Raw genomic sequence first — 16041 nt, forward strand, 5'->3', positions numbered from 1 at the left:
TCTTGCCAAGGTGCGTGTGGAACGGGCAACGGTGTGTACAATTCTGTATTCTTCTTTTCTCCTTTGGCAAGTTGACAAGTGCGGCATCTCTATATCACACATTACACATCCTTTAAGAGTTGAGGCTAAAAGTATAAGTCTTTCATCATGGAGTATGTTTTGTCCTTGCCAAAGTGTCCACCCATTCCTCCTCCATGTAGCTCTCGAATTAAGTGATGCCTCAAAGAGGTGTTTGGGATGCAAAGGCGAGTGCCTTTGAAAAGATACCCATCTTGTGTAGCAAATTTGTTATCCTGCCCTCCTTGTAGGTTGTTGAATACTTCGGAAAAATCAGCATCACTAATGTACTCCCCTTTGATGTGTTCCACTCCTGCACTTTGTACTGTAAAGGTGTTCATCATCATCACCTTTCGACTAAGTGCATCAGCCACTTGATTCTCCTTCCCAACTTTGTACTTGAGAGAAAATACGTATCCTTGCAAGTATAAGATCCATTTAGCGTGCCGATCACTAATGGTCTTTTGTGAGTGCAAGTATTTGAGTGCGTCATGATCTGAATAAAGCACAAACTCTTTGCCAATTAAGTAATGCCTCCAATGCTTGAAGATTTGAACAATGGCATAGAGTTCTAAATCATAGGTAGAATACCTTCTTTTTGCATCATTCAACTTTTCACTGTAAAAGGCAATCGGATGGCCCTCTTGCATAAGCACTCCTCCGATCCCAACATGGGATGCATCAGTAGCCACTTCAAACATAAGATCAAAATTGGGTAGTCTAAGCACTGGTGCTTCTGTCATCTTTTGTTTGATCAAGTTGAAAGCTTTAGTGGCTGCCGGAGTCCAATGAAATGGGACTTTTCACCCTTTTATGCATTCTATAATTGGGGCTACAACGGCGCTGAAATTCCGGATGAATCGTCGGTAATATGAAGCAAGACCGTGAAAGCTACGAACCTCAGTCAAGGTCTTTGGAATAGGCCAATCAACGACACTTTTTACCTTATCCAAATCAGCTTCTATGCCTTGTGAAGACACAATGAAACCAAGGAAGATGACCTTGGGCAGCATAAAGAAACATTTCTTCAAGTTAATGTATAACTTTTCTGCCCGTAGTACTCTCATGACACATCTCAGATGCTCCAAGTGTTCATTTTGTGCTTTTATGTACATTAGTATGTCATCAAAGTACACTACGAGAAATTTTCCGATGAAGGGTCGTAGTACATGTGTCATCACCCTCATGAAAGTGCTAGGTGCATTAGTGAGGCCAAAAGGCATAACCTTTCACTCATACAGGCCTTCTTTTGTTTTGAAGGTTGTTTTCCATTCATTCCCTAGACGGATTCGAATTTGATGGTAGCCACTCCGTAGATCAATCTTGGAAGAGATAGAGGCTCCTGTCAACATGTCAAGCATATCATCCAAACGAGGAATAGGAAATTTGTACTTTACCGTGATTTTGTTAATGGCCCGGCTGTCAATGCACATACGCCATGATCCGTCTTTCTGTGGTGTCAATAGGGCTGGTACTGCACATGGACTCATGCTCTCAACCAAGAACCCTTTCTTTAATAAATCATCCACTTGTCTCTTGAGCTCAGCATGCTCTGTAGGACTGAGGTGGTAAGTGGGCAGATTAGGAAGTACTGACCCAGGCACAAGGTCAATGGCATGCTGAATATCCCTCATCGGTGGTAGTTTATCAGGCAATTCCTCTGGCACCAAATCTGAAAAATCAGCAAGTAATTGTTTGATTTGTGGGGGATGTTTGACTTCTATCACTAGTTCAGCAGCCTTGGTAACAAGAGCTATGATTAGGCCGGTTTCTTCACCAAGGGTTAGGAATTCTCTATGGGGCAGCACGCATAGCTTGTTGTCCACAGTGTTCTTCTTGCTGAAATTTTCTTTGCATGGTTGCTTCTTTTGCTCAGTGGTTGTTTTGGAAGAGGTCTTAACAACATTCTTTAAGACATGTTGTCTCCTTAGTTGGGCAGCCCTTAACTTGTCTTTTACCTGAGGTATGTTGAGTGGGTTTAGAATGAATGGCTTGCCTTTGTGATGTTGACATCACACCATACACTTTCTTAATAATCTGAGACCTTCAATGGGACTGAACACCGTTGAGTTACAGCCATGGTGTTGTTGTCTAGAAGAGACACCTTGTATGGCTGTGGATGGGATTCAGTCTTAAGCTTTCCGTCAATGACAAAGGCTTGTGATACCACATTCACACAACTTCCACTGTCCACAATCACTTGAGCTTTATGAGGTCCACTAGACATTAAGGTGTAGAAGATATTGTGCCTCCTCCAGTCTTCACTCTTAATTTCAGACACTAGGATTCTTGCAACCACATTAACATAAGTATGAGGATCATCATTCTCTTGTGTAAGCTCATCTTCGAGTTCATCCTCCTCCCCTTCAACTGCAACATTAACAGTCCAATCGTCATCCTGAGGTTCGTGGATTTGTAAATCCAGATTGGATTCGATGGCACTGATGATAGAGTTGGATCGTCCCCTCTTAGGGCAGAATTTTTCCGTGTGCCCAGTCTTTCCACAACTGTAACATGTCACAAATCCACTCTCCCTTCCCATTGGAGTCTTCCCCTTATCCTGTGTATCTTGTGGAGCTCGGGTAGGAAATCCAGTGGGTTTGGTTGGTACATAAGACTTTTTGTTGTCAGTTGGCTGGATGTACCTTCTGGAGGTTGTTTTGATCAGATCCTCTGCTTCTAGTGATTTGTCAAAATAAGTGCTTAAGGAGGGTATCTCGATCACACCAAGCTTCTGACGAATATCATACCTTAACCTCAGTTTGAAACGGAATATGAGCAGTTCTTCATCTTCTTTATGGGTACCTGTTCCTGAAAGCAGTTCATTAAAACGATCAATATATTCTCCTACAGTCATAGTACCTTTCCTGAGAGTATTCAGCATGTCGTAGAGTCGACGTCGGTAGGTGGGTGGTAAGAATCTATCGTCAAGGATAAATTTCAAGTCTTCCCAATTGTAAGGCATCTGACGACTGCGGATCAGCCTATTCTCTTTATTCCTCCACTAGTCATTAGCTCCACCAGTTAACTTAGTGACAACTAATTAAACTTTCCTTTCTTCAGGCATATGGTACCAATGGAAGTAGTCATCAAAGGAAGTTACCCAGTCCTAGTAGTAGAGGGGATCGTGCCTCCCATTGTACTCTTTCAATTCTAACTTGACCTTGTACGTATCGTCAGGCTAATAAAGATGATTGTCATACTCATCATTCTGAGCTGTGACATTCCTTCTAGGTTGCATAGCGACTCTTCTGGAAACATTACCAATGTAATTAACAGCAGGTTGAACATTAGTTTGGGCAACAATTGGTTGGGTGTTAGAGTGGACAGCAGTACTCTCTTTTAGGTCAGCCAACTGTTGGTCATATCCATCCAACCTCGTAGACAAGGCTTGGATTGCTTTCATCACATCTTGAAGGGTGGGTTGGGGTTCTTCTGTCTGAGTCATAGCTCTGATACCACTTAATGCAGGAGTAGATTACAAGAAACTGCCCTAGCAATTTATAACCCCAAACAATACTAATAGGAGCAGGAAACAAAAAAAATAAGATCATCAAATAAACCCCCAAGGATACAATACCAATGCAGGAGCAAAACCAGCCCAAAACACAACTCGATAGGAGAGAGAAAGACCTGCTATAGAGTTGGTGAGATAGAGGTGCGGCAAGGTCTGTAGGAGTCCGATTGAGTTGCACTCTTGGGCGTAGATAGTCCCTAGGGAGGGTACAAAAACCCCCAAAGTTGAGAGGATTCTGACGGCTGGTTGTGAAGTTACAAGCTTTCTTGATTTTCTGACCTAGGAGAAATAATCGCAGGCTTCAGGAGAGAGAATCAAATCTAGTTTGTAACTTGGACAAATCTGAACTTCTGAATACTCACAACAGTCGTATACTTCAACACCAGTAACTTTAGGATAAAATAGAAAGTTTTAAACAAGAAGAAACAAAGGGAAAAGTGGGGGAGGAGCGGTTGTCTCGGCCCGGGTTTCTCACCCACAGCTATTCAGGTTGTTCTAAGCAATTGACTGCAATAATTCTTTATTCAAATATGAAATTATGAGTACATAGGCTCCTCTATTTATAGAGGGCAGAATAGCAATCAAACTACTACTAGGAGCTAGTTTCCTAATAGGACTAGACACTCCTACTACAACTAGGAATTCAAAATTGGACTAGGAATAATAAACCTATGTGGAAAACAAATAGAATCCTAAAATAATTTGGACTCGACATACCACTTACTCAACTCGATGGGCCCAATGGCCCACTAATTAATAACTACTAATTATTCCCCTAGTCGATGGGCCCAATTGGCCCTTATTTGTACTTAGCCACTCAGGTGGACCAAGTAGGGGTTTGGCTAGCTTCTTGGCTGGACCCTAGCCACTCAGGTGGACTAAGGTTGGACCCTTCTTCCTCTCATATTTCCTTCCATAATGTGGATCTACATCAATGCTTGTGTGTCTTTAACTGATCACACAAGTCCTCTATTTATAATATAAAATCATGATAGAGCCATAATAGGAGTACAAAACAGAAACTATAAAACATTACAAGTATACCATGATCTAGTCGCCCCACTCTAATTAGGGTCGATGGAGGGGGGATAACCCCAATGTGCCCCTGCGGCACACTTATCCTTATTCTAGCACGGACCTATAAGGATAGGGGCGCTACCGACAGTCCTCAACAGTGGGTGGGGTCTCCCCTAGCCAGCCCCAAGCACCAGCACTGCCTCCAGCCAGCATCCAGCTCACTAAAGAAAAGGATGAGCAAAGTAAAGCGGATTTATCCCTATTGGAATGTAGCGAGTAGAATGAAATCTTACAGATCAGGATTTGATCCAGCGAGGGGTTAAAACAGTTACTTTTGCTGGCGACAAAGTTAGGCCATCTCTTGTAACAACTATAGGGCAGATAGCTACCAATCGTGTTGCTTCCTATTCATGATCAAGTGTAAGGGCTCTGGGGAGGATCATAATGTACATAGCCTTGCCCCCGCTTCGTAGAGAGGTTGTTTCCCAACTTGAACCAGTGTCCACTAGGTTGCAATGGAGCAACCTTATCGTTGCACCAAGGTCTGCCCTCTAAAATCATGAACTATTTGATTAAAATGATACCTAGGAGGTAGATAAAAAAGAAAGATTTATCTGGAGCTAATACTACCCAAGAAAGACCGAGCAACAAAAGATAAGATTTCAACTAAAAACTATAAATTTATTATCTAGAAATTCAGCTTGGTTTGAAAGATGTAAAGTGTCTAGGTTCAATGTATCTAGACTTATGACTCAATCTTATGCTAGTTGTAACCCTAATCTCTTATTATGATTAAAGGTTTTTGGTATATGAGCCAAAAACCTATATAGTTTTTATTCCGCCACCACCTTGGTCGAGTATGGTTGACTGAACCATGCTCTATAACTAACCACCTAACCCTGCCGGATGATCCACCACCACCCTTTCGTCGATCACAGCAATCCCTAGCGCCTCCCCCTGTGTCATCGCTGCACCATCCCTTGCAGCCTTGCTGCCTATCGTCACCACCAACACCTGCCTCCTGCACCGCCTCCTAAGGCCATGCTGCTTTGCGTCGTCCCTTGCGGCCCTCCTGCAGTGCGTTACCCCTACAACCCTCGCTGTCGACGTCGCTCCTTGCAGCCCTCGCTGCCTGCGTTGCCCCATGCCACCATTGTTGCCGATGTCACTCTCTGCAGCCCTCACTGCTACCCCCTCATGTGCTTCTAATCTGTTGATTGCTATGTGCCCTGGTATGCAATAGTTCTCTTGTCCATCTTCATTAATTCATACCCATCTTCATAGACTTCTTCTCCGACCCTATGGTTGAGGATGATATAACCGCCATCATGGTCGACCCTAGAAGTGGTGAGGCACCTCGTGTTGGGGCTTCTGTCCATCACCCCACTCTCCAACCAGGTTCAACAAAGCTGAATGGGTCTAATTATCTACCCTGGCCACGTGCCTACCTGCTGTCCATCTTAATTATCTACTTTTTGGGGTACTTGACTGGCATGGTTCAACATTTCGACTGAAATAATTGATATTAGGATTCTGAGACGATATACATTAGGGACTTTAAAATATCACTGGTTTCAACCAGTACTGAAATGTGGAAAATTTCGGCTGTTCAACGATATCTCCCCCACTTTGACTCTGTGGAGTGGAAAAGTGAAGAAACCAGCCAAGATTTGCATGTTTTGCCATCAAACATACATTCATTCTGCCTTTGGATCTTACACATTCAAAACACATCTACCTAAGGAAGGAATTGTGAAGAAAATGCAAGTTCTTTGAAAGAATGGCACTTAGGCTTGTCCCTTCTCCAAAGGGAAAGAAACTTGTGGTATGTAAATGGGTCTTTACTATAAAAAACCAGGGCAGAAGGCACCATTAAGAGGTATAAGGCCAGATTGGTTGCCAAGGGCTTCACTCAAACCTATGCCATCCACTACCAAGAGACACTTGCACCAGTGGCTAAGATGAACTATGTTTGGGCTTTGCTCTCCTGTGTTGCCAACCTTAGGTGGAATCTCTAACAATTAGACATTGAAAATGCCTTCCTGAATAGTGATTTGGAAGAGGAAGTCTATATGGACATTCCACAGAGATTCAAGCCCCCATCTACTGTTGGGAAGTATGCCGGTTGCATAAATAGCTCTATGGTCTAAAGCAATCTCCCCGGGCCTGGTTTGGTCGGTTCCTCAAGGCTATGCTACATGTTGGTACAAACAAAGTCAAGCTGATCACACTTTATTTGTCAAGCTTGATTGTGGTAACATTACTGCTCTCATAGTTTATGTGGATGATATAGCGATCACAAGAAATGATGCTGCTGAAATTTCCAATATCAAGGCTCAACTTGCAACAAAGTTTGAGATTAACGATCTGGGCCCTCTCACATATTTCTTTGGTATTGAAGTTGCTCGATTTGACAAGGGCATTTTCATCTCACAAAGGAAGTATGTCTTGGATCTTCTTAATGAGACAGGTATGCTTGGGTGTACACCAACCTACTCTCCTATTGAGGATAATCATCATCTTGACAGTGACCATGGGGATCCAGTCAATTGAGAGAGGTATCAACGACTTGTTGGCAAGCTGATTATCTTTCCCACACCCATCTGAACATTGGCATATGTCGTAGGGATTGTGAATCGATTCCTCCATGTTCCGTTGTCCACCCACCTTAAAGTAGTGTAGTGTATCCTAAGATATTTGAAATGTGCTCCAGGAAAGGGACTCTTGTTCTCAAACAACAGCAATACCAGACTCGAAGCCTTAACTGATGCTGATTAGGCCCTTAGGTTCTGTTGATGATCGTCGCTTTACTTCTGGTTATTGCACCTTTCTGGGTGGTAACCTTGTTACCTAGAGGAGCAAGAAACTATTTGTCGTCTCAAGGTCCAGTGCTAAGGCTGAATATTGTGCTATGGCTCAAGGAATTTTCGAGCTCATCTGGCTTAAGACTCTGCTCAGTGATCTTGGGATTGTTACTGTTGGTCCTATGCGACTCTACTATGATAATAAGGTTGCTATTCAATATCGCTCATAACCCGGTTCAACACCACCGGATCAAGCTTATTGAGAGTGACTGTTATTTCATCAAGGAGAAGCTGAAACAAAGTTCCGTTTGTATTATGGTTGTCACCTCAGAAAATCAACTGGCTGATGTGTTCATGAAAGGCTTATATTGTAAGGTTTTTCATCCTCTACTTTGCAAGTTGGGCATGCGTGATATATATGCACCAACTTGAGGGGGAGTGTTGAAGTGTCTAGGTTCGATGTATCAAGACTTGTGACTCATCCTTATGCTAGTTGTAACCCTACTCTCTTACTATAAACAAAGGTGGCCTATGTCGTATTAGACAAGCCGAATCATTCTTTCATTCTTTTGTTTTCAACTAAAGATTCACCTCCTAAGACAAAGTTAACAAAATAGAGAACCAGCAAAACTAAATGTACCGCCACAAATACCTTATCAATGGCAGCCTCATGTCTTCTCCAAAGTGTGTTCAGAATTGCCTCATCACCAACTTCACTGTAAAAGAAAAGAAAATATGAAATGCTGTAAGGAGAATAGGAGTCATGATCAAATGAAATTTATTGAAAATAAAAAAGAGAAAGATGCCGCAGTAAATAAGGATGTCTACCAAAGTTCCCATTATATGGTAAATATTTTGTTTTAATCAGCAATGAAAAAATATATCAAGAATAAGAGGAAAAGTAGGAATGTCAACCAAAAAAAAAAAGGGCCCCAAGAGCACACCATCCTGAGGTGACACCACCCATTGCCACCAAGATCCACTACACAAAGTGAAGCAAGTCCCATGACTCCCACCCAACAATAGTAGCCAAGGGCTCAAGGCATCGCCTATACAACAAGGCCTTTTTTTCAAAGGCCAGGCATGCCCTCGCCTTATTTTTGCACAAAAGGCACCCACTTGTAAACTGCAGGGTCGCCTTGGTCTCCAATTTTTATGTTGTATAAATTGATGCTTTCTCTAAGCTTTTGATTGTCCCAAGTATGACCTTGGATAGAGCCTACTGGAGGGCAAGGATCCATGTAACCGACCCCATTTAACTGAGATTTTCCTGACTCGTTGGGTTGTGCCTCTTTCCTCTTATTCTCATCTTCCTACTCTCATCTTTCTTTTCTCATCTCTCATCTTTCCATCTCTGCCTTCCCCCCTTTTCTGTTTGGTTTCCTATTGTGTTTTGTATGGATCCATGTAGCCGACCACATTAAGTTGGGAAAAGGCCGAGTTTGTTGTTGCTGTTGGTAGGTACACTGTCATGCATGTTTTTTAAAATAAAAAACAAGAAAGAGAAAGAAGAAGCCAATAGCAGATCGAAGGGGTGGAACTGAGAGCCCTGGTTTGTTATGCTGAGAACCCTTCTCTGCTTCCTGGAGACAGCCGACAGCATGGCATGAGTGTATGACCCAAGGTATGTAGCTCCTCCTCCTCCTCCTTTTTGTGTGGATTCATACCATAAGGAGTGGAATCTCCTTGGCCAATTGAGTGGATTCCCTAGGCCTTGAGGTGGTTCTGAAGTTCTGAACTACACTGTCACTGTTGTACCTGTAGGACCTGTTCTGTAATTCTTAGTCCAGCAGTCCCTTCACCATTGACCTCGGTAAGGCCAGTTTCGTTAACCTTGTCAACCCTTGTGGACACTCTATTTCAAGCTTACTTTTCTGAAACCTACAACTTGACATAACTCTATTGATACTTATCCATTAGCCTTGAAACTTCACCCACTAGCCCTGTTTATCCATTCCGTACCAGTCCATTAAACCATCATTCCAAACCAGATTTCATACCTATCTTGCTACCCTGCCCTCTTTTGCTGCAAGCCACCTTAAGCTCCAATCACACCCTGCTGGCTGCTGACTTTAACAACTAGCTTTTTTACACTTCCATTGAGTCTCTTGAATACAGGCTCCATTAATCCTTCTCCTCAAAACATCCATCAATTCCAGAGTCTAGACTCTTACCAGTTAAAGACACTAATACAATCCTACGCTTTCGGACCAGCTTCTTACCCACACTTCCTACTTGTCACCGCTTCTGAGCACCGACACAACACGTCTCTTACAGGAGCCGCCCTGCTCAATTTTCACAATTTCACTACACCCGTCATATTATAGTGCATTGTGTGTCACTTATTCTACAGGGAATGCCCTAGCATAACATTTATACTATGAGCTTGTAGAATCCATGTAAAAAGGTTTGGCTAGGGTTTTTTCTAGGTGTCGGCTGCCAACCTAATGCACCAACCCTCCTCCATGGGTCCATCTCTTAGCTAAGACCTAAACTCACCTCTATCCCCAACATACTATCTCGTTCAATAACCTTCTAACAGAGAGTTACTTGGTTCATTTAGGAATCTTCACACCACTTTGACGAACAAGGCCATGTTCCTCCCTCTTTAGATGCCCACATTGAAGTGATCCTTCTTTTCAAAGGCAAACAATCTCAACGGTCGAAAAAGTGAACTTTGTTGGGTCCCTACTTTTAACATATTCGACTTCAAACCCAAATTTTCTCTCAAAGAGCTCCATTGATTATTATCTCTTACTCTCCTTATTATTCTTTATTGTCGTTGTTGTTGATATTGTTGTGGTGTACTAATATTAATACATCTAAAAATAAAAACATTATATCATTGATAACCATACCATTTTTTGGGGGGACTTAGGAAAACGAATAAAGTTTTTCAAATAACTATGCGGACATAATCAAAGATATATATTATGATGTGGTGACTAGTAAAAAAAATTGGGGGGGTTCATTGATGTGGTGACCAAGGATTAAAGTATTGGTATTGGTCGCTGTATCGGTCGGCCAAAATTAAGATACGTATCGGAGGGTATCGTATTATATCGGAGATACGCTAAAATACGCTAAAGATACGCACATAAATGGATAGGAAACACTTTTTTATACACTTTTGCATAAAAAAATAGTTAAAAAAATCTATATATAACATGTATTTTGCAAAAACACTAAATCGAGAATATCCCACTAAGAATCCAAGGTTTTTAGTTGTCCCATAAATGTAAAATCCTTGTTCCCAACCTTGATTTCCACTTTAGTTAGAGAGGAAAATTGTTGGTAGCAACTTTCGAACAAAAACACCTCAAAATTTTGTGTTCTTCTGAAAAATGACCCATCTTGGCCATTTTATGACCGTATCGGTGTGTATCGGTCGATACATACCGATACGCACCGAAACGTACATTTCACTTCGATTTTGAATTATTCATAGAGTATCGAGTACATATCGGTGTGTATCGTATCGGTGGTGTATTACGATACATATCGATACAAAAGGGTTTTAAAATTTTCATGTATCGTATCGGTCCGTATCGTATCAGTAAGGGCCGATATGGTACGATACGGACCGATACTTTAGACATTGGTAGCGACTAGTACAAAAAATGTGGGGGTTCAAGTTAGTGAATACCCCATAACAATTCGGTTACATCAAGGATCAGTTATAAGCCTTATTTGTTTGTGCTTATCATTGATGGTATAATCAGAGACATTCAAGGTAAGGTTTGTTAGAGCATGTTTTTTGTTGATAAATATTGTTTCAGTGGATGAGACAAAAACAAGGATTCATACTATGCTGGAGTTATGGAGATCAACCTTGGAATCAAAAATTTTAAAGCTAAGTCAAACTAAAATGGAGTATGCAGTGTCTAACTTTAGTTACACTAGGATGGATAATGAGGTGGTGAAAATTGATGAAAGGGAGATCCCACAAAGTGATTATTTTAGGTATCTTGAGCTCAATCATAGATAAAGAAGACGATATAGAAGATGATGTCTGACATAGAATTAAAATATGATGGATAAAGTGGAGAGATGCATCTGAAGTGTTGTGTGATCGATGTATTCCTTTATAACTTATAGGAAAAACCTTTGAGACAGTCATACGACCAGCTATGATATATGGTGAATGTCGGACAATTTAGAAGCATCATATACATAAACTTAGTGTAGCAAAGATGAGGATGTTGCAATGGATGCGTGGCAAAGCTAGGAAGGATAAAGTAAGGAACAATCAAATTAGAACTGATTTTAGAGTAGCTTTGATATATGATAAGCTACAAGAAATTCGTTTGATGTGGCATGGTCGTGTTCAAATGAGGCTTTTCGATGTTTTGGTACGAAGGAGTGATTTGATTCAGACTGATGGAACTAAAAGAGCCAGAGGAAAACCGAAATGACCCTAGGAGAAGTGGTGGAAAAAATAAATACATAACCTATGCCTCGTATCAAGTATAACCTCGAATAGAGCTGATTGGAGGGCAAGGATCCATGTAGCCAACCATTTAGTTGAGATAAGGCTAAGTTGTTGTTGTAGGAACATGAAGAAATTTTTTTTTTTTTATAAATTCTTTCCTTGCTTTTCTGATTTCGGTTTGAATAGATCAATTGAGAAACACATATAACCCACAAGAAATCCTAGTTCTGGTTGGATGTCATACATAATAGCAAAACACATGTTGTGGATACTGTTAAAGTCTGCACATTTCAGTGTCAATGAAAATAATGCTAGGTTGAATAACCCACAAAAGCAAAATAATATGTGACAACCATCAGTATTACTAAGTTCTAACTTCTAACAACCGGATAGAAGTACCTGAAGCAGATCTTTGGGCAGGGGGCAGAGAACCTCTCCGCTTGTGACCATGAACCAGATTCTCCAGGTTGGCCAGTAGAGGTCCTTCGAAGAAGGTCAGCAACACCTTTAACAATGTTCATGCTTCCCCAAAGATTTATTCGACATCAAGACTTCTAAATCAAAGTATTTAGACAAAATTGGCTTTCCTGGCACAACACTTGTAATGAGCTCCACGGTTTGTTTACAGAATTGAGAACAATTGTCATTGCAACAAGGGTTCTGCAATGCCAAGTGTAACAAAAAACAAACACAAACAATAAGAGCAAACCATGTTTCGGTCAGGGAAGAAAATTTCCGAAAGATCAACGGATACGATAGTCACTATGTGGAAAATATGGATAAGAAAGCAATAGCTAAATTCACCCCCCCCCAACACCCACCCCCAAAAAAACAAGGTAAAGAAGAAAATAAAGGCGACCACATGGATTGGTGTGGAGGATGTTAACTAATTTGAGTGAACACTAACTATTACATCCAAATTTAAACACATCAATCAATTTATCGTTCTTTCGAGCTTCGCCTTAAAAATTTTTAGTCGTGTTTTCTCCGAACAGGAAAAATTATACAGATAAAGCTGCACAGAGACCGATCAAATATTAAGGGAATAATAGAGTAAACCACAAAACAGAGGATCCCTAGAGAAATCCAAACTCAGATGAAAAGAAATATTACTTTCATGGAAGTCATTTCAAGAGTCAAATATTCAAAAACTATACTATTTTAGTGGATACCTAAAAATAAAACAAAACAATGACGCAGATTTTGGTGTCTTGGTTGATGATTGAACAGTAAATGAATGACTGAATATGAAACGAGGTCTACCTGACCAGATCGAACAATTCGGATAAGCCAGGACTTCGAAACCTTCTGAAACGAGATCTGATGTTTCAGGTTATTGTGCTTCTCTGGAGCTGTAATGGCGTCTATCTTACCTTACGAGAAATAAGGGAAGACGGTGAAAATATGACGAAACAATTCGGAAAAGCACGGCCAACATATTTTTTTCTAAGAAAGTCTTGAGCCGTTGGATTTACAGAGAGCTCGGCAGTGGAAACTAGGGGTGTCAATTCGTGGCCCGCCCCGACTAAATCGATCGGGATCGATCATTTATAGACCGGCCTGGCTCGAACCGTTTATTAAATATGTCGGGCTTGAGCCCGGCCCATTTATAAATGGTCGGTCTCGGTTTTGCTACTTGGACCGTCGGGCGCCCTACCGAGACCGGCCTATTGTGCACTGACTTGCCCCGACCCTTTAATGATTGTAGAATACCTATTTTACCCCCTAAATTAAAGAATAAAAACTAAAAAATGAAGACATATTCACATTTTAAATAATGGTTATATTTGGTATCATTTATTGATTTATTTTCATTTTTGTTGGCTTGCATGAGTGGGCCGGAATATAAGAGCACATTTTAAAGAGAGCCCGTTTAAAAACCGATTAAAGCCCGTTTAACATTAAACATGTATGTAGCCCGGTTAAGGCCCGACTAAAGCCCGATTAAGGTAACCCGATTATAGCCCGAGGCCGGTCGACCGAATATAAAGTGTATCATACCCTCAATAACTAAGCCCGATTAGTTAAATTGACGGACATGGTGTAGCCTTTGAAAGTCTTCAAACCCGATTAAGCCCGATCGAAACCGGACCGGCCCGACCGGTTGACACCCCTAGTGGAAACGTAGGGGGTGTTTGGTTCGGTAAATCAAATGGTGTTTGTATCGGATATGAATGTCAACCTTTTGATAGACATTCTTTTGAATTATGTTTATTTCTAAAAAATCGTTTGGTTGCCTTTAGGCTGGTACATGTTTCTTGCGGGTTGAGATATTGGCTTTCGTAGATAACTTCTTCACACTTTCTCCTTTTATACTAGGTGGTAAAAAGGTTGCTCATATCTGAGTTTAAATGTTGAGGTAAACTCATATTTGGAACACATCATTTGTAATATGGTCATTCATGGGAAGTAGGGTGTTCACTTATGAGGGTCATCCTAGTGGAACCAAACAACTCAAAAAATTAAGAATTATCATTCTAAAGAATGTCATCCCAAAGATTTACTAAACCAAACACCCCTAAAGGCGTGAGGTTCAAGCCTAAGTACCATCGGATCTAAAATAGCGACGAATAGATCTCCAGGCAATTATGATCCAACGGTGATTCCACTTTGATTGACCTTATGGATTTTTAATTGGGAAAATTACTTGATTACCCACTTATGGTTTCCCTTTACAAAATTACCCACTAAAAGTTTCAGTTAACAAAAATACCCAAAGTTTGATTTTTCTTTACAAAATTACCCACATTTAACAAAAATATCAAAAATTGAGTTTAGGTTTACAAAACTATCCACTCAAAGTTTAAGTAATAAAAAAATACATGATTATGTGTGGAATATGAAGACTCACTATTTTGGGTAGTTTTGTAAACCCAAACCTAATTTTATGTATTTTTGTTAACCAAAACTTTTATTGGGTAATTTTGTAAAAGGAAACCCAAAAGTGGGTAATCATGTAATTTTTCCTTTTTAATTTTCATAAGGAATAACGATGCGATTTTGTCAAATTTCGATAGGCTTGTGTTTATCATGTAAAAATATGGATATATAAAATATGAGATAAAAAACAGTGTTTTATGATTTATGAGTTGGTATCGCTTTTATATCGGTTTCGGTTTGGTTCACCATGTTCAATTTGGCTCCGGTTGGTTTCCGAGTGGTCTGATTTGAGTTCGAGTTCATAATACCTTAGTTTTGGTTTGGTTCAAACCGATTTCACCGATTTGGAGTAGGGTTTCAGTTTTTTATGATTTACGGGTTGGTATCAATTTGGCTTCGGTCGATTTCGATGTGTTATGATTTGCGTTCAGTTTCAGTACCCCAATTCAGAACCAACTCAAATTGATTTGAGTCAATTTGATTCAATTTCACCTGAACGAGGCTGCATTTGATAACATTACGTTTTGTGTTAAAACCCGGATTTTCCATTTATATGTTTAAAAAAAAAAAAAAGGATTTTTGCCTCAAAAATTGTGTTTGGTAAACATGTTTCAAAACCGGTGTTTCATCAAGACATGGATAAGGGAGAGAGGGAATCAATTGAATGGGGTTTTTTCTTCACGAAATGATTTCTTAATCTGATTTCACCGAGACAAGGATGAAATAGATCAATGATCAGTAGTGTTGAGGGAGAGCAGGGATCGAGTGAGAGTTATTCACCACTTAAGTGTTTTTAGAGTTTCAATTAGACAAAGAAGATTTAGGTTATTTAGAGTCCAGAGACAAAAAAGGTTTTAACTTTGGATAAATTATTTGAGCCACGAATTTTTTTGAAATTAAATATTTCATCTTTTTTTTTTTTTTTTTTTTTTAATGATACCGTTTATTAAAAAAAAATATATATATATATATATATATGAACACCAAACAAAATATTCTATTTTCTTGTTTCCGTAAAATGAAAAAGACACCATAAATGTTTTTTTAAATTACTATCAAACGTAACCCTAAGTCAATATCGATATACCAAATTGGTGATATCACGGTTTTTTTTTTGGGGGGTGAGGTGGTTTGTGGGGGGAGTTAAAATTATAACACAAATTGCATTGAAACCTTGAGGACAAAATCATCCTAGCTTGATATGAACAATATTTAGTACCAATATCATAGATATCCACCATCAATATGTGCTGTTGTTTTTTATACATAGAATAATGATGTGATTATTTTGAGTGTTGGATGTTTAGGAAAGGATCTGAGTTGACCACATGTCA

General features: G+C 40.1%; 1 protein-coding gene across 3 annotated transcripts in view; it reads right to left on the minus strand.

The window, feature by feature from the left end:
- LOC122084610 (BEACH domain-containing protein B-like) overlaps positions 1–13230 on the minus strand; it is a 70185-nt gene extending 56955 nt beyond the window's left edge. For all 3 annotated transcript variants that reach the window (XM_042652997.1, XM_042652996.1, XM_042652995.1), the window contains exons 1-3: positions 13091–13230; positions 12227–12487; positions 8048–8111 (exon numbers count right to left, since the gene is read on the minus strand). In XM_042652997.1, coding sequence (XP_042508931.1) covers positions 8048–8111; positions 12227–12348 — 186 coding nt within the window. In that variant the 5' untranslated portion in view covers positions 12349–12487; positions 13091–13230. The remainder of the gene's footprint in view (positions 1–8047; positions 8112–12226; positions 12488–13090) is intronic.
- Positions 13231–16041: the final 2811 nt, after the last annotated feature.

The sequence above is a fragment of the Macadamia integrifolia genome, chromosome 7, assembly GCF_013358625.1.
Source record: "Macadamia integrifolia cultivar HAES 741 chromosome 7, SCU_Mint_v3, whole genome shotgun sequence".
Lineage (NCBI taxonomy): Eukaryota > Viridiplantae > Streptophyta > Magnoliopsida > Proteales > Proteaceae > Macadamia > Macadamia integrifolia.